We start from the raw sequence: 19,084 nt of genomic DNA on the forward strand, positions 1-19,084 counted from the left end.
AAGACACAACTTACCAGACACCAATAGCTTCATCTTCTTCTGGTTCCAAGTAAAAATTGCAGGTGTGGTTTAACCCTTGATCATGAGGCCTTTTCAGGTCAATAAAATATGGAAACCTCACTGAAAGACAAGGATGACATGACTGTAACCGTACAGGAAAGTCATTCTACACAACCAATTTTTGTGCAACAGACAGCTAATAGACATCATACGCTGAAAAAATGTCTAAGGGTAAAGCAAGATTGGTTGCCATGGGCAACATAAACACTTTACACTTTGTAGTGCAAGTTTCCACTCACCAAAGTAGGCCATAGAATTTTTTTTTTTAACCTGAAGCTATACAGCATGGATGGAAAAATCTCCCACTGCGTCTATTGTATTTTGACAGCCAGCTCTGCTGACCTTCAAAATACCTCAACAGACAATTCATCTGAATGGATGCAGCTTGCTGTTCGACTGACAATTTTCTGTCTGGTTCCCTCGATTTTTCAACTGAAGATGTTGAAAAAAACACTGCGGGTTAAACACCAGTTAAAGTTTTGATCACAAATAATGTCTTCTGAAACTCTAGAACACTATATAAAAAAGGATCAAAGGTAAGCTCTTGCACATTTAGAAATCAAGAAGATCTACCTAAATTAGGTCATTAATTAACCACTTGCCAGCCAGCTCACGTACAGTTACTGCGGCAGGTCGGCTCTCCTGCGCGAACCAACGTACCTGTACATCGGTCCGTGCATGTGAGATTGCAGCCGCTGTGAGCCACAGAAGCGTGCCCGCGGGTCTGACGGACTCGATGTCCACTGGCTGGCCACGATCGTTATGCAGAGACAGAACGGGGATCTGCATTTGTAAACAAGGCGGATCACCATTTTGACAGGAGACATGACAGATCCACTGTTCCCAGTGATCTCTGTCATGTCCCAGGCAGCCCACCCCCCTACAGTTAGAGGAACACACATAGGGAACACAGTTAACCCCTTGAGCGCCGCCTAGTGTTAACCCCTTCCCTGCCACTGTCATTTTACATTAATTAGTGCATTTTTATAGCACTGATCAAAGTAATAATGTCACTGGTCTTCAAAAAGTGTCATTTGGGGTCAGATTTGTCCTCCGCAATGCCGCAGTCCCGCTAAAAATCGCAGATCGCTGCCATAACCAGTAGAAACAAATTAAAAAAATAAAAGTCCCTAAATCTATCCCATCATTTGTAGACATGATAACTTTTTGCGCAAACCAATCAATATACACCTATTGAGATTTTTTTTTACCAAAAATATGTAGAAGAATATATATCGGCCTAAACTGATAAATAAATTAGTTTTTTTATATTTTTTGGGGGATTTGTGCAAAAAATAAAAAAAACGCAGAGGTTATCAAATACCACCAAAAGAAAGCTCAATTTGTGGGAAAAAAAGGACGTCAATTTTGTTTGAGTACAGTGTCGCACGACCACGCAATTGACAGTTAAAGCGACGCAGTGCCGTATTGCAAAAATGGCCTGGTCATTAAGGGGGAAAATCCTTCCGGTCCTTAAGTGGGTAAAGTGTTTGTTACCCCAAAACTTGTTCCTGATATGTGCCTGCTGTACCATCTACTTGTGTGAAAAAGTATCCTGTTCTCTTTGTAGTGCTTCCTTTGTGTGAAATCCCTGGTGATCCTGCCAGTCCCTCTGCTTTCCTATTAAAAACTGACCACACTAAGCATGAGAACACACTGTGGTCAGTTCTCTAGCTGTGCTGGCACACCCCTAGCCATTCCCTGGGAAGATCAGTGTACTGTTGCTTCTCCTCCCCCCAGCTCTTATGTGGCTAAGAACAGAGCGCATGTGATCACTTATAAAAAAGGGAAATAAAAAAAACATAAATACCTTTTTTTTTATGTATACACAAATGTTTTGCCTTTCATTACTATTTTAAACTGAATGGGTTGTTTTACAATCACTTTAAAGTGGATGTAAACCCAGTGTCATCCTTTCTAAACTACTGCCATAGGGGTTATCTATAAGGATATACATGCCTCCTGCATGTGTCTTTACCTGTCAAATGTCTCCCCTCTGTCTGTTATGAGATAAGAAATACTGCAGATTCTGTGGGTGGGTCTGTTGTCTGGAGCTCAGTGGGTGGATTAGTGATGTCATTAGTATTTCTTATACTGAACTTCTACTATGATCTCTAACACCCAGTGAAAAGACAGGAAAGTAACCACATGACTTCAGCATGCCAAATCATGCTGAGGTGTGGAACAGCCAATCCTTGCAGAGCTGCTAAAGAAAGGAGTGGGGGAGGGAATTAAAAAATAATGCATGGCTTAGGCTAGTGCACGAGATATGTAAATCACCTGTCACTCACAGCAAGGGGGAGGATTTGACAAAGTTTTTCTCTGTTTGTCAAGTTTTATCTCACTGAACAATAAAAGTGGATTGCTCACAGCTGGATTAACTCTTTGTGGTAAGACTGGGCTCAAATGATAGGAAATCTTATACTCTACATTTCGACATCAAAAAAAAAAAAAAAAAAATTCGGGTTTACATCCACTTTAATGTGGAATCCCAGGAACATACTAAAGTCAACGTAAACCAGTTATTTATTCAAGAAACATCAATAAAATAAATCTTTACATAAAACTATTGTGAAAAGTGGATTCTAATACTTCTGGGAGATTTCTTCTACATTTTTGTTTCGTCCCCAGGACAGGAAGTGAGGAAAAATCTTTCAAGTAGGAACACCAAGAGAAATAGGTTTCTAACCCTTTCACACTTAGTCTAAAACTAGAACTATGGTACATTTGGGCTGGAGATCCACTTTAACCATAACATGAGATGTGTAGGTAGGGCCTGCACACAAGAGGTAGATAAGACCATACCTCCCAACTTTTTAGGATGGACATGAGGGACACCTATTAGCAAAAGTATGTAGGCATAGGACATGCCCCCCTTCACCTCCCTGGCAAAAATCCCGAGTGTGGCTCAGGGTTAATATTCAGTACCAATAGTGGTAACCCCGAGCCACACTCGGGATTGCATCTTGGGATCCTGGTACAGCTTACTTACCTTGTCACCAGGATCCTGTGATGTCCCCACCGCTGTGTCTGTGGGCTGTGTCCTCGGCTCTGTTCCCTGCAAGCGTTGCAACGCATGGGGGGGGTGGAGCCCGGCGGCAAATTCAAAAGGTACACAAAACATAACACATACAGTATACTGTAATCTTACAGATTACATTACTGTATCAAATCATTTCACATCCCTTTTGTCCCGTGTCCTGCTTGCAGTTTTATAATATATATACTGTTCTTTCTGCCTGGAAGAGAGATTGTCCATGGCAACCAAAAAGTGTCCCTTTACATCAAAAGTGGTTTTAGACCAGCTAGAAAACAGTGATAGTAAATTAGAACAGTTGCAAAATTGAGCGATAGTGAATCGTGGGGAAATTCATTTTATTATTATATAATTTTTTATAATTATTTATAGTTATTTATTATATTATAATTTATGATTTTGTGTTTCAAACTTTTTTCATACCCGGGATGACTACTAGACTCTTGTTTGGACAGACTTAAGTGTGTTATTACAGGCCTACAATATAAAACGCCAAATTTCTATGCAAAACAATGTACCGCTTTAAGACACAAAAATCTGACATAATCATACCACCAGGGTGGTTAAAGGAGAATTGTACAACAAAAAAAATTATAATAATTGGTTAAACCCACAAGCACTTTTTTACTATATATATATATACACACACACACACACACACACACACACACACACACACACACACACACACACACACACACAGTGTATAAATGTGTATATATATATATATATATATATATATATATATATATATATAATATTGGCTTTTGGGGTTTACAGATGCAGCCATTTAGAAATTGGATGAAAGGTTTAGCACAGGGAAATGCTTTTTAGAAGATAAGTAGTGCATTATATAAAGAGCTATATAGATCAGACCAAAATGAGGGAGAAATGAGCAGGAAAGAGGGACAGAGGGACTTTGTTCCAAATCAGGGACAGTCCCTCGAAATCAGGGACAGTTGGGAGCTATCATAAAACATTAAAGAGATCTATGGTCACAGCATACACTTTTATTTTTTACCATCAGCACTGTAATAGCAATACAGACAATAGTTATTTTTGACAATCTAATATAAGATTACTTGAAAAATCTCCTTTTACGTTGTGAGTGCTACCTGTCTGCTGGCCATTTCTTTCCACAACTTCCTAGATTCCCTGCATGCTTTGCAGCTTCTCCTCTGCGGTTTACTTTCCATTTCTAAGCACTGCATATCCCATGGTACCTGGCTGCCTGCAAACTGATTCTTGTACTGACTTTGCCTCCTAAAACTCCTGTCCTCAGCACCCCTGTAGCTCAAAAGGCAGGCTCCATGAATTCTGTGACACAGCAGTGCCTACTCACAGGGTATAGTGAATGCATGTCATAGAATTCTAAGAAGTAAATATATGGGAATCTTCACAAACTACGTTTACAAACGTCAGGATCATTCAGACTAAGGCCGGGTTCACACCGGTACGACAAACGTTCCGACATTGGGAGCACATGACTTGTGAAAATCAATGTTTCCCTATGGGACCCGTCTTAACGGTCCGACACAAGTCGGTCCGACTTTGAAAATGCTCCCTGCACTACTTTGGTCAGACTTTAATCCCACTTCAGCCCATTGAATATCACTGAAGTCGGATCGCCGTCTTAACTGATCCAATTTTGGCATGCGACTTTTGCTCTACGGATCTTGAAGGGGAACTCCATGCCAAATTAAAAAAAAAAACAAACAGCATGGGTTCCCCCTCGAAGAGCACAAGGCCATACCAGGTCCTTTGGTCTATACCAGACCCTTATCCGAGCACACAGCCCGGCAGGTCAGGAAAGGGGGTGGGGGGCGAGCGAGGCCCCCCCCACTGAACCGTACCAGGTCGCATGCCCTCAACATGGGGGGGTGGGTGCTTCGGGGCAGGGTGGGCCCTGCGCCCCCCACCCCAAAGCACCTTGTCCCCATGTTGATGAGGACAAGGGCCTCTTCCCGACAACCCTGGCCGTTGGGGTCTGTTGGCGGGGGGCTTATCGGAATCTGGAATCCCCCTTTAATAAGGGGATCCCCACATCACGGCCCCCCACCCTATGTGAATGAGTACATTGTACCCCTACCCATTCACCTGAAAAAAGTGTCAAAAATAAAACACATTACACATATTTATAAAGTAATTTATTAAGGCAGCTTCGTTGTCTCTTCCGATTTCTTCTCCGGCTCTTCTGGCGATGTCTTCTGTCTCTGCTGGTTCTTCTCCCCTCTCTGCTGATATCTTCTGCCTCTGCTGGTTTTTCTCCCCTCTCCGGGTCTTCTCCCCTCTCCGGGTCTTCTCCGCTCTCCTCCAATGTCTTCTAGCCCTCTCCAGCTCTTCTCCAATATAAGTAATGGCACACCGCGCACCCAGCGTTAAAGCGGGAGAGAGCGTTGAGTCAACATCGGAAGAAGAACAGAGGGAAAATATAGTGGAGAAGACCCAGCAAAAGAGCGAGAAGATATCGGAGAAGACCCAGCAGAGACAGTAGACAGTGGACAGAGAGAAAAGAACCAGAGAGGGAAGAAGAACCAGCAGAGGCAGAAGACATCAGCGGAGGAGGCAGAAGACGTCGCCAGAAGAGCCGGACGAGACGACGGAGCTGCCTTAATATATTACTTTAAAAATATGTGTAATGTGTTTTATTTATGACACTTTTTTTTCCAGGTGAATGGGTAGGGGTACAATGTATACATACTCATTCACATAGGGTGGGAAGCCAAGACTTGGGGCTCCCTTGTGAAAGGGAGCATCCAGATTCCGATAAGCTCCCCTCCCGCAGACCCCAACAACCAACATCCAGGGTTGTCAAGGTGCTTTTTGGTAGGGGGCGCAGGCCCCCTCCACCCCAAAGCACCCACCCCCTCATGTAGAGGGCATGCGGCCTGGTACGGTTCAGGAGGGGCGCTCACTTGTCCCCACCCCCTTTCCTGACCTGCCGGGCTGTGTGCTCGGATAAGGGTCTGGTATGGATTCTGGTGGGGACCCCCACACCGTTTTTTTTGGTGCGGGGGTTCCCCTTAAAATCCATACCAGACCGAAGGGCCTGGTATGCTCTTGGAGGGAGAACCCATGATAGTTTTAACATTTTGCGTGGAGTTCCCCCTAAAGATTTATACCAGACACAGTGCCTGGTATTGTCGGAGACCAAAGTCGGATCCCTGTTCAGTGAAGTCGGACGCATGTTGAACTTCAAGTCGCAGGGCAAAGTTGGATCCAAAGTGGTACGACTGTCGTGTCGGACCAGTGTGAACCCGGCCTAATAGGAGTAAACTAGAATGAATTGAAATACAATGTGGAAATGAATATATAATTTTTGACCATATATATGCTTTATATATGCTTTAATAGAAGGTGGAAATAAAACAGAGGCATATTAACTAGCATAAATTGTAATTTGACTAAATTAGTTTTCGAGGTCAATAAAAAAAATTATACAATTCCAGGACTTTCCTAGGTGTGGTTTAAGGTCTGTTTTACTACGGTCACCACACCCTTTTGTTCTGCTGTGTGCTAGAACATCATAACAGCCATATCCAAAAGATTAACAATAGTGAGAGAAATGCATAAGATAAAAGTTCTGATCCTGTGATACACAGTGAACTGCTCATCAGACGTGGTCAGTGCAACGCAGGATGCAGGAGAAAAAGCGGGAAATGAAACATTTCAAATGAAATGTTACTAGTTTATGGCCAGCTTAAGGAACATGCAGGCTGACAAAAAAAAAAAAAAAGGAAAAAGCAAGATACTGAGGGACTAAAAATATTACTTCATGTTCTTCAACATGTGTTGCAACAAAAACTCCACAGTTAAAGTTGTTCTAAAGTCAGAAGGTTTTTTAATCTTTATCTGCAGTAAAACAAAGTGCCTGTAAAAAAAAATAAAAAAATAATAATATCAGCAGCTACAGATACTGTAGCTACTAACTTTTAATATAAGGATACTTACCTGTCCAGGGATCCCACGTTGTTGGCACCCCAAGCCAATTTGTCCATTGGGTTTGAGTGCAGGCGCCGGCATTGCAAGTAAGGGAAACCAGCAGTGAAGCCTTCAGGCTTCACGGGAGGTTAACTACTGCGCATGCGTGAGTCATGCTGCGCTTTCTGAATGATCCCGTCGTCTTCTGGGACACACACAGGTCCCAGAAGGTAGTGTGTGTGTGTGTGTGTGTGTGTGTGTGTGTGTGGGGGGGGGGCGGACATGCATCGACATGCAGCGATCTTACCAGAAGGTGGGAGCAGGTACCTGTCAAAACCAGGTACCTGCTCCCTACTCTGCCCCCAAAAAGTGCCAAATGTGGCAGTGGAGGGGTGAGGGTGCGAACAAGCGGAGGTTCCTATTTTTGGTGGAGCTCCGCTTTAAGATAAAAACCTTCTGTGTGCTGCAGACCCGCTAATACTTACCTGAGCCCTATCTCGATCCAGTGATGTTGCATGAGAGTCTCGGCTGTGCAGGACTCTCCCTCCTGAATGGCTTCCGCTGTCAATCAAAGTCAGTGAGCTAATAAGGAGAGAGGGGTGGGCAGAGCCAAGGCTCAGTGTCTGAATGGACACACAGAGCAGTGGCTCGGTTGCTCCCATAGCAAGATGTTTGCTGTGGGGGGACGTGGCAGGAGGAAGGGGCCATGAGCGCCGGCGAGGGAACAGAGAAAAGGAGGATCTGGGCTGCTCTGTGCAAAACCACTGCACAAAGCAGATAAGTAGAACATGTTTATTTATTTTTTTTTTTTTTAAGAGACTTTAGTATCACTTTATTCCTCTCTTTTCCACTTGGGCCTGATATCAGTTGTGACCACACTGACAGTTGACCCAAAGCAATGGGGGCACCTCACTTGTTACGCAGGGAAGAGAAGTATTACAAGTAAATTGCTACAATCAAGAAATGTACATAATGTAAAGGTACAGAAGTATGTGCAACCACCAGGAAATTGAGAAACCCGTAGGGACATTTACTATGGTGGCATCACTAGAATAGAATATATAGATATTTGTGTAAATATCACTGGCCATAAGTCTGTCCTGGCAGGTTTCCACATACAGACATGGCAAAATCAAATAAAGATGATGCATGGTAATTATAGCAAAATGGCAAATTTACTGATATGTCCCTAATCTTACTGTAGAAATCAGAGTTTGTCAGGTTCCATAGTATCCTAGGCAAAGTTGTAACCCAAAGAAAAGAATGGGTTTCCTCCCACACAGACACACACATTGGCCCTAGCATGTGTATGTATGAATGTGAGTTAGGGATCTTAGATTGTAAGCTCCTTAAGGGTAGGAACTGATTTGAACGTGCAATATACCGTATTTATCAGCATATAAAACACACTTTTTTCCCCTGAAAATAGGGGGAAAATCGCAGGTGCGTGTTATACGCCATCAGCGTACCTCGGTGGGGGACGAGTGCCACCGGAATTCACCGAGCCATCATCTCTTCTCCACTCGGCTCTCACATCACACACACAATCTCGCCTCCACCACTGGCATTGGACCAGTGTTCTGTCTATCACAGGAGCTAGCCCAATGCCGATGGTGGAGGCGCGACTGTGTATGTGACTGCCGACTGAGAGACGAGTAAACAGGAGATGACAGCTCAGTGATTTCCTATGAGAGATGGTGAGCTGCATTGATGAGGGAGATGGGCACAGATCAGGCTGCAGATGGGCACAGATCAGGCTGCACTGAAGCTGCAGATGGGCACAGATTAGGCTGCAATGAAGCTGCAGATGGGCACAGATCAGGCTGCATTGGGGCAACAGATGGGCACTAAATCAGGATGCATTGATGCTCACTGACTATTATTTTGCTTCAAAGTGGATTATGTAAAAAAAATGTTTTTTTCCCTGAAACTTCCCTCTTAAATTGGGGTGCGTGTTATACGCTGATAAATATGGTACTTAAAGCGCTGTTGACATTGACAGTGCTGTATAATTATCTCTAATTAATAAAAATTGTGCTCATTGACATTGTGTCTGCCACTGAAATGGCCGCATCTCTTTGAAAAGGTTGCCTGACCACCATGGAAGCTTGTTAAGCAGTAGGGAACCCGAAGGATAATCTCTTCTAAAGCTCCCTTCCCTCCAGGAGAGCAAAGCAGGACACAGAAAATAAACAAGCCTTATGTATGTATGACCTTGTTCTTCAAACACAGCTTTCAATACACAGATTTTCAGCATGCGTGTATTTAACACAGAAGAAGACTACCTAAATATGTCAAAATTTACAGACCATATAATTGGAGTACATATCCTACCAAGCTGAGTGGAATTCATGCTACGCCCCACCTTTATTCCCTACTGCATTGTCGCTGCTGCAGAATGCTGCACGTGGAGAAGAATCGTATGAATCAGCACTCTTACAAACATGACCCAGAATGTATGCATTAAGCTTCCAGCTCTAAATTTTCTATGGCAAAGGTTTAGGTCGAAAGCCAGCAGTGTATTTTTTACAAAGCAGAGAGGAGGAGAAAGGAGGGGGCAAGAGGACAGGTATTCCAGCTTAAAACCAGAGGCATTTATTGTAAATATGTATTATTTATGTTGTAAGGTAAAACTCAGCTGCTGATATGCCTCATTCCCATTGGATGGCACCCTGTATAGCCACAAGGGAACAATATAGATAAAGCAAGTTTTTTATGATGTATATAAAGATATTCAAGCAGCCGCACAAGCAGGACACGCTATAGATGTATTTGGTCTCATTTTGTGTTCTTACTACAGTTTTTTTTTTTAATGAAAGAGGTATTTATTTAGATGTTACCAGGTACAGAGATGTTAAAAGACAAGATAAGATAACTTTTTCATATCATGACATCAATGAACATATCCGTAAACAACTCACAATTCAGGCAAATCAGGTACATTAGCGGGTTGCAATTTCAGCTTACATGGTTAAACATAGCACCCCCTTTTAAACACCTTCCCCAGCCACGTATCCAGAAGGGCAGGTATTGGGTATTAGATGTATATACCCTGTATACAAACTATATGTCCTATTATTTCACCACTGCCATGTTTCTAGGATACTCTCTGACTACATTCAGCCCCTGGGACACTGCAGGAGCCTCATCAGGACTAGCTCCCTAGGTGCCAGCCCAGGGACATTAATTTATGGAGACCAAAGTTTTTCAAATTTGTTTTACCAAAGGGGGAGTTGTGGACTTCCAGCCCAGCAGAATAATCTTCCTGGCCTGAAATAGGGCCATAGAGAAAGCCACTTTGGTCACTTTCTCGGGTATCACCTTTTCAAGGATTCCAAGTAGACAAAGAATAGGGTTTAAGGGGAATGGAGTACTCTATCAATAGCAGAAAGGACTTAACTACAATAGCAATGTAGCTTAGGGCATCGCCACAGGAGATGAATAAGGTCCCCAGATGTTCACCTGCATCTACTACACAATGGGTCGAAAAGTCTTCCCATTTTGTGAAGTTTCACTGGGGTATAATGCACTCTGAGTAAGATAGATATACAGTTGCAACACCTTCTGTGAGACATTGAGGGAGCATATAGTGGTTGACTGAAAAGCTTCTTCCCACTGATCCCCTGTTAAGGTTCCTACATCCTCCTCCAACTGCGATATTGCCCTGGTGGGGTAGGCACTCAAATATTCCATTAAGAGCATGTGATAACACTGGGTTATAAAGCCTTTCATTTCGGTCGCAGACTGCAGTCAATGGAATATGGGGGTGAATGAGAGCGACCAATCCGTTAAATCTCCCTGTGTCTTAACTGCATGTGATAGTTGTAAATAATAGTAAAACATGCAATCTGGTAGAGCGAACCTACGCTGAAGGTCCTTAAAGGTAGCAGCCTCCCACGATGGAATACCTGGGAGAGCAGAGTTATCCCCCAGGCACGCCATCTAGGCTAGTTCAGCATAGGTATGATTTCCAAAGAGCGGACTGTATGCTGTGTAGATCTGTCGCACTCTGCAGTTGCTTCAATTTATTCCAGACTTTCTGAAGTAATGTATAGGTAGGCTTTTGTTTATTGGATTGCTGGAATGCCTGGGCCTCCAATCCCTCCAGGTGCACCAGTCCCAACTAGACACAGCCAGAAGAACTCACAGGGGGTAGAGGGCATGAAGCCTATGAGATGTTGGAGTTGAGCGGCAATATAATAAATCCAAGGATTTGGGAGGGCAAGGCCTCCTCCATCCTTAGGACGTTGCAACTGCTCCAGCCTAATTCTGGGGGGGTGCGCGGGCTCCCCAATGTAGCAGTCTGAAAAGGGAATTAATTACACAAAACAATTTCAAGGGGACCACCACAGGAGAGTTATGAAGGGTATATAAAAGTTGGGGCATAAGAATCATTTTAATTAACCCTTTCATGACTAAGCCTATTTTTGACATTTGGTGTTTAGTTAAAAGTTAAAATCCGTATTTTTTGCTAGAAAGTTACTTAGAGCCCCCAAACATTATATATATATATTTTTTTTTAGCAGAGAATCTAGAGAATAAAATGGCAATTGTTGCAATATTTTATGTCACGCCTTATTTATGCAGCGGTGTTTTAAACGCAACTTTTTTGGGAAAAGGGACACTTTCATGAATTTTAAAAAAACAAACAGTAAAGTTAGCCCAATTTTTTTGTATAATGTGAAAGATGATGTTACGCCGAGTAAATGGATACCAAACATGTCACGCTTTAGAACTGTACACACTCTTGGAATAGCGACAAACTACGGTACCTAAAAATCTCCATAGGCGATGCTTTAAATTTTTTTTTCGGTTACCAGGTTAGAGTTACAGAGGAGGTCTAGTACTAGAATTATTGCTCTCGCTCTGACAATCGCGGCGATCCCTCACATGTGTAATTTGAACACCGTTTACATATGCGGGTGCAACTTCCGTATGCGTTTTCTTTGCTGCGCGAGCTCGCGACGACGGGGGCGCTTTAAAAATGTTTTTTTCTTATTTATTTTATTTTTATATTAATAAATTAGGTTTAAAAAAAAATGTTTTTTTGATCACTTTTTTTGCTGTCACAAGGGATGTTTTTGCCAACAGGCATCTTATCTTCTCCCCTCTTCATAAAACGCCATTTTTGTGAAAAAACATTTCCGTTCCGTGGTAGAGGTTCTCAGGCGCTCTAAAGAATCTTGGGCCGACATCCACGCCTCCCTCACGCAATCAGATGGATCCAACACATATGCCAACTCCAATTGTTGAACCTGGCCTTCCACCTGTTTAAGAAGGATTGAGGAGTTATGTTTGACCCCAGTAATCTCGGCTATAAAAGTGCCTCTAAGGCATGCCTTAAAAGTTTCCCATCTCAGAAGAACATCGTCACACCGTGAAAAAGAAAAAAAAAAAAAAAAAATCGGTCAATTTGCTGGTTTACGCGATCGTGGGAGCAAAACAGTTGAAGCCAGAAGGCATTCAGCCTCCATGGAGCCCTGCACATAGTGGAGGGGGGCCTGGTGTTCAGCCATATTGTTAGGGGGGAGTGGTCCGATACCTCCTGGTTTAAGCACTCCACGTTAGAAGCGTGATTGGTAATGTGCGTCATGCCCAGGCAGAGGTCTATGCGTGAGAGCGATCCGTGCGTCAAACAGGAGAACTGTTTGGTATTAGGGTTTCGAAGACGCCAGATGTCTAGCCAGCCCACCTCCACCAAAAGGCAACTGAGGGTAGTGCTCCTCACCTGAGAAGCAGTGGAAATTGGAGGTTGCCTATCTAATTGGGGATCTAGATAACAATTAAAATCCCCCATAATCAAAACAGGTAAGTTAGGTTTGTCGGACAAATACAACAGTAGTATTTACAAGATTTCCCTGGAGAATGGAGGAGGGATATAAACATAAGTCAGAACTAGCGTTAAGGTATACAATTTACAGTGTAGAAAAACAAAGCGACCTAAGGAGTCCACCATTGAGTCCAGCTCCTGGTATACCAGGACTTTGTGCACCAATATACTCACCCCACGAGAGTAAACAGAATAAGTGGAGTGGTACGCCTTACCAACCTAGGGGTAATGCAAACTCCTGGAGGCCTATAATAGCTGGGTGAAACTTTTGGATGTAGGAAGAGGGGAGTCATAGGGGAGTCAATGACCCGTTGAAATGCACTAACGTTCCAGGAGACCAAATGGGTGAACCAAATTGTACACACGCTGCGCTTATCAAAATAAAAAATAAAAAAATTTCCACTAAAATATTAATAAAGTGATATTGTGCCTAACATATACAAAATCTATTAATAACTATTAATACTATACTATACGTTAAAGTGCAATAAATTTCAATGAATAAATAAATAGGTAAAAGTGCTCCAATAAGCCTGTGTATTGCAAATATTCCACAAAGCTTGTGCAATTTTCAAACATTAATAGATAATTCAACACAAACATCCATGCAATTTAGTGTTGCATCCAAGCATATCAGTACTGCATCTATGCAATATAGTGTTAGTGCAAGGTTCGAACAATAAAAAGTTAAAAAAATACAAAAAAACGCATCCATGCGATTTGGTGCTACATCCATGTGATTCTATTCAATTCAGTGCTGTGTTGCTGTGCAATGATTACATTAACAGTCCGATTTAGTGTTGCATCCATGCATTTCAGTGCTGCATCTATGCAATATGGTGTTAGTGCAATGTTCAAACAATAAAAAGTTAAAAATACAAAAAAAACACATCCATGCGATTTGGTGTTGCATCCATGTGATTCTATGCAATTCAGTGCTGTGTTGCTGTGCAATGATCAAATTAACAGTCCACAGATCTTCCACAATCCATTCATGTGTTATGGTGAACACAAACTAAAGTGCTGTGCGCTCATACCAGTGCTCCCCCCCAGGTGATAGTCCCTCACCTTAGGGCGTGCGACCTTGCAATTAAGCTTGGTCAGAATGCGCCTTAGAACCTCTCTGGGTTCGATGTTATATGCAGGGTCCTGGACAGATTTGCACTGGTACGTCTGTTCCTCACAGCAGTCCCGTTTGTACAGTAACAAGGCGCTTCAGGGCGCCACACTAAAACAGCAGAGATGAACGGGCAACAGCAGCCGGTATGGGGTGGCGTGCTAATCTGTCCCAACAGGTTGTATGTATAACGTTCCGTCCTGTCCCCTTCCCCTACGCGTGTTCGATACAAGGGGTATTTCGTATCTTCATCAGGGGGTGATTCGAAATACCCCTTGTATCGAACACGCGTAGGGGAAGGGGACAGGACAGAACGTTATACATACAACCTGTTGGGACAGATTAGCACGCCACCCCATACCGGCTGCTGTTGCCCGTTCATCTCTGCTGTTTTAGTGTGGCGTCCTGAAGCGCCTTGTTACTGTAGAAACGGGACTGCTGTGAGGAACAGACGTACCAGTGCAAATCTATCCAGGACCCTGCATATAACATCGAACCCAGAGAGGTTCTAAGGCGCATTCTGACCAAGCTTAATTTCAAGGTCGCACGCCCTAAGGTGAGGGACTATCACCTGGGGGGGAGCACTTGTATGAGCGCACAGCACTTTAGTTTGTGTTCACCATAACACATGAATGGATTGTGGAAGATCTGTGGACTGTTAATTTGATCATTGCACAGCAACACAGCACTGAATTGCATAGAATCACATGGATGCAACACCAAATCGCATGGATGCGTTTTTTTTGTATTTTTAACTTTTTATTGTTTGAACATTGCACTAACACCATATTGCATAGATGCAGCACTGAAATGCATGGATGCAACACTAAATCGGACTGGTAATTTAATCATTGCACAGCAACACAGCACTGAATTGAATAGAATCACATGGATGTAGCACCAAATCGCATGGATGCGTTTTTTTTGTATTTTTTTAACTTTTTATTGTTCGAACCTTGCACTAACACTATATTGCATAGATGCAGTACTGATATGCTTGGATGCAACACTAAATTGCATGGATGTTTGTGTTGAATTATCTATTAATGTTTGAAAATTGCACAAGCTTTGTGGAATATTTGCAATACACAGGCTTATTGGAGCACTTTTACCTATTTATTTATTCATTGAAATTTATTGCACATTAATGTATAGTATAGTATTAATAGTTATTAATAGATTTTGTATATGTTAGGCACAATATCACTTTATTAATATTTTAGTGGAAATTTTTTTATTTTGATAAGCGCAGCGTGTGTACAATTTGGTTGAACTATTTTGCATGGTTATGAGACATGCGTAACGTTAGCAGCTGATCATTTGCAAAGATATACTATTTTGGAGACCAGATTTGGTCAATTACCTGGAGGCTCACAGGACTACAAATTAGCATTCTGAGACCAAATGGGTGGCTGCTACATTTGCCATTTTAAGAGGTCAGTAGAGAGGTGGCCCACCGTGCGAGCCGGGCCATGGTGGACCAGCCCCATCAGGGATAGGTGGCAAATGGAAGGTGGCGTAGAGCAACACTGCAGAAAAAAATGAGTCAAATGAGGAGTTTAATTAGTGTACCTGGTAGTAACCAACTTGTATCATGATTGCGCAATGGCGCACAAAACATATCCATATAAACAGGGCACAAAGGTAGTAACAGAGCCATAGTTATTATAGCCAGAAGAGTGAGCAAGGAGAACTGCAGGTAGGAGAATAGTCATGTGCCAACTGAGCACAGAAACAAAGGCCATCTTAACTGTGGCTGTAGTGTAGATAGTTCACAAAGCGCTGTCTGAGAGAGTGCACACACACACACAGCTGATCTCAGACCACTCACAAAATAAGAGTAGAGCCCATTCACACAGGGGCAACTTTGGATCCGACTTCAAGTCGCCCCAAGTCGCCCCTAGTCGCCTCAAGTCGCGCTACATGAATAAATCAATGTAAGTGAATGGATCTGTCTTAATGCACACTACTGCAGTCGCTCCGACTTCAGAAAAGGTTCCTGTACTACTTCAATCCGACTTGAAGGCAACTTGTACCCATTGATTTCAATGGAAGTTGCCTCCAAGTCTGATCACTGTTCATACTGAGGCAACTTTACAGGAAGCAGAAAGGAAACAGAAAGTAATTTCCTCCACTAAACAGCCAGCCCCCTCCTTCTCACACACAGCTGATAAGCTCTGATTGGCCACTTGTAAAGTTCCCTGTCCTGGAGGCGACTTCAAGTTGTGTTGTAAGTTGCCCCAAGTCGTGCTGTGATTCATACTCAAGTCGTGTCCAAGTTGCCTCCCAAAGTCGTGCTGGAAGTCGTGTTGCCCCTGTGTGAATGGGCTCTAACAAGTAGATTCCTTTTCACTGGGTATAGAAGGGAGGTACTGTCCCTCACTGAGAAAGACGATGCCTTGGATCTGGCATAAAAGTACTGTACCAACCTGAGGAGGTGTCACCACAAGGTCAATCTCGGTCATCATCGGGTCGCCTGTGTCGGGGATCCTGTGCATCCCGATTGAGCCAAGAGGCCATGTCCGGAGCGGTTTCGAAGAAGTAAGCTTGGCCTCCCGCTGTGACCCTTAGCCTAGCTGGGTGGAGCACAGCATATTTTAGTTGAAGGCACTGCAGCCTCTTTTTCACAACAGCGAATTTAGATCTTCTGCGTTGGACCTCTGCAGAGAAGTTAGGGAAGAAGGAGACCCTGGTTCCATTGTATTGGACCGTACCCTTCTCACAGGCTAGGCGCAGGATAATTTCACGATCCTTGTAATTTAACAAGCGGGCAAGCATGGAGGGCTATCCAGGAGGGAGGGGATGAGGAGGTGTGCACATGCGCTCGTTCCACTGCAAAGAGGGGAGTGAAGGCCTTCTTGCTAAATATGTTTTGTAGCCATTGCTCCACAAATTCAGTGGGGTCATGACCCTCAACCTTCTTGATCCGAACGGGGCGATTCTCAATGTCGTCAGCTCTGTTGTTAACCTGTATAACTTGTTGGGTGGCCATTCTGGCATCTCTGGCTGGGGGGGGGGGGGGGGGGGCGTAACTGATCCTCCAGTTCACTGACCTGGCCTTCCACTGCTGTAGTTCTCTCTCTAATCTTTTAGAGAGGGAATTCCACATCCTTGCCGCTCTTACAGTAAAGAACCCTCTACTTAGTTTAAGGTTAAACCTCTTTTCTTCTAATTTTAATGAGTGGCCACGAGTCTTGTTAAACTTCCTTCTGCGAAAAAGTTTTATCCCTATTGTGGGGTCACCAGTACGGTATTTGTATATTGAAATCATATCCCTTCTCAAGTGTCTCTTCTCCAGAGAGAATAAGTTCAGTGCTCGCAACCTTTCCTCATAACTAATATCCTCCAGACCCTTTATTAGCTTTGTTGCCCTTCTTTGTACTCGCCCCATTTCCAGTATATCTTTACTGAGGACTGGTGCCCAGAACTGGACAGCATACTCTAGGTGCGGCTGGACTAGAGTCTTGTAGAGCGGGAGAATTATCGTTTTATCTCTGGAATTTATCCCCTTTTTAATGCATGCTAATATTCTGTTTGCTTTGTTAGCAGCAGCTTGGCATTACATGCCATTGCTGAGCCTATCTTCTACTAGGACCCCCAGGTCCTTTTCCATCCTAGAAAAGTGTCCAAGGGCACAGTGTCATGCAGAGCACCAGGCTCCTCCTGGTCAGCAAGTTCAGGATCACACAGGGGTACAGGCTGCACCTGACAGCTTCTGTGTGTAGAACAACATGTCCCTGGGCTGCTCCCTCCCCTGGTGCTTGGTGGTTTTATTGCATTTACCCCCAGTATCCTTCTTTTTGTCCGCGCCTCGTGGGGCGCGCTGTGCCATCTTGGATCTCCAGGGCCGCCGCAATCGCGGCTTCTTTTTCCCCCTGCAGGTCATCATCAGCTCTGGGCAAGGCGGTGATAGGTCCGGGTGTGCCTGGGAGTCGGCAGCCAGCAGTGGGGGTCGGTACAGAGTGGGTGAGATGGAGAGGGAAGGATCGAACAAGGATGGACTGCGGTAGCTCTGAATAGCGTCCTCTCACATACAGCTGCAGGCCACACCCCCTCCTACTACAGTTTGACTGTATGAATATGTATACACAATTTCATTTAAAGCCCAACTGAAAATTAAGGAAAGCAACATCATATACTGCAGTCTGTAAAAAAGCCACAGTCCTTCTCTGCAGCCTTCTGCTTGGATTTTGGAATGCTGCTGGGGAGCCATTTCACCACTAATCAAAGTAAAGCCAGCCATACATGGATCAAAATTTGGCCGGTTTAGCAGGGACAGTCTGAATTTTGATCCATGTATGGGCAGGCTGATCGTACCCAAGTTGATCCATCAGATTTTTTGACATAAGTTACTGCCAGCAGTTATAGCCACTAGCAGTAACCATTGTATTCTGCTAGCCAGGAAGGCTCCCCACTGGCAGAACAGCGCAGCGGGAGGCATTCCCCCATAAACACTGACTGTGCTGAAGGGGGAATAGAATAATTTTCCATCCTTCCACCCATGGTGAAAGGAAAGAAAATCGTAACATCTAAGGCCTGCTTAAGGAACTTACATTTTAGCTCTTAGCAGACTGTGGAATGTATAACGTGGTTTTTAGTGTTCAATAGGTCCTTAATGTGCATATTTTAGTATACTGAAGCTACTATAATAACCAATTCCAGCAATTAATCACAAAAACATCACAATAACTTACCTAAATTTAAAAAGACCAGCTGAGTTTGTATTGCAGGACATATCTTTACAAGGAATGGAATGGCTATATAGAAGCCAACTAGTGCAATAAGAAACATTCGTAACCGGGACCACAAGCCATAGCGCCTTAAAAGAAAGGTAAAAAAACAAAAAAAAAAAAAAACAGCATGATTAAAATGAACTACTAACTGTTCACAATCAGATGCTAAAGTTGCTTTCTACTTATTTTTTAACTTTAACTGGGTGGAATTTATGGTGTTGTTTTTTTATAAATCTAGTTTAATGTGTAGAATTTAATTTAATACAATATACCCACTATGGGACTTACACTATGTCACAGTAAACATTCAGCCAGCATGCTGACTGCACTGTCTCCTGCACATTCAATTCACTTGGGGAGAACCGCTGAATCAGTATGTGAAAAAT

General features: G+C 43.3%; 1 protein-coding gene across 2 annotated transcripts in view; it reads right to left on the bottom strand.

Annotated features, from left to right (window-relative positions):
• Positions 1-19,084, bottom strand: part of ABHD12 (abhydrolase domain containing 12, lysophospholipase) — a 218,669-nt gene that overhangs the window by 78,946 nt on the left and 120,639 nt on the right. For both annotated transcript variants that reach the window (XM_073627987.1, XM_073627988.1), the window contains exons 2-3: positions 18,660-18,784; positions 15-120 (exon numbers count right to left, since the gene is read on the bottom strand). In XM_073627987.1, the coding sequence (XP_073484088.1) occupies positions 15-120; positions 18,660-18,784 (231 nt within the window). The remainder of the gene's footprint in view (positions 1-14; positions 121-18,659; positions 18,785-19,084) is intronic.

The sequence above is a fragment of the Aquarana catesbeiana genome, linkage group LG04 (genome assembly GCF_042186555.1).
Source record: "Aquarana catesbeiana isolate 2022-GZ linkage group LG04, ASM4218655v1, whole genome shotgun sequence".
NCBI lineage: Eukaryota > Metazoa > Chordata > Amphibia > Anura > Ranidae > Aquarana > Aquarana catesbeiana.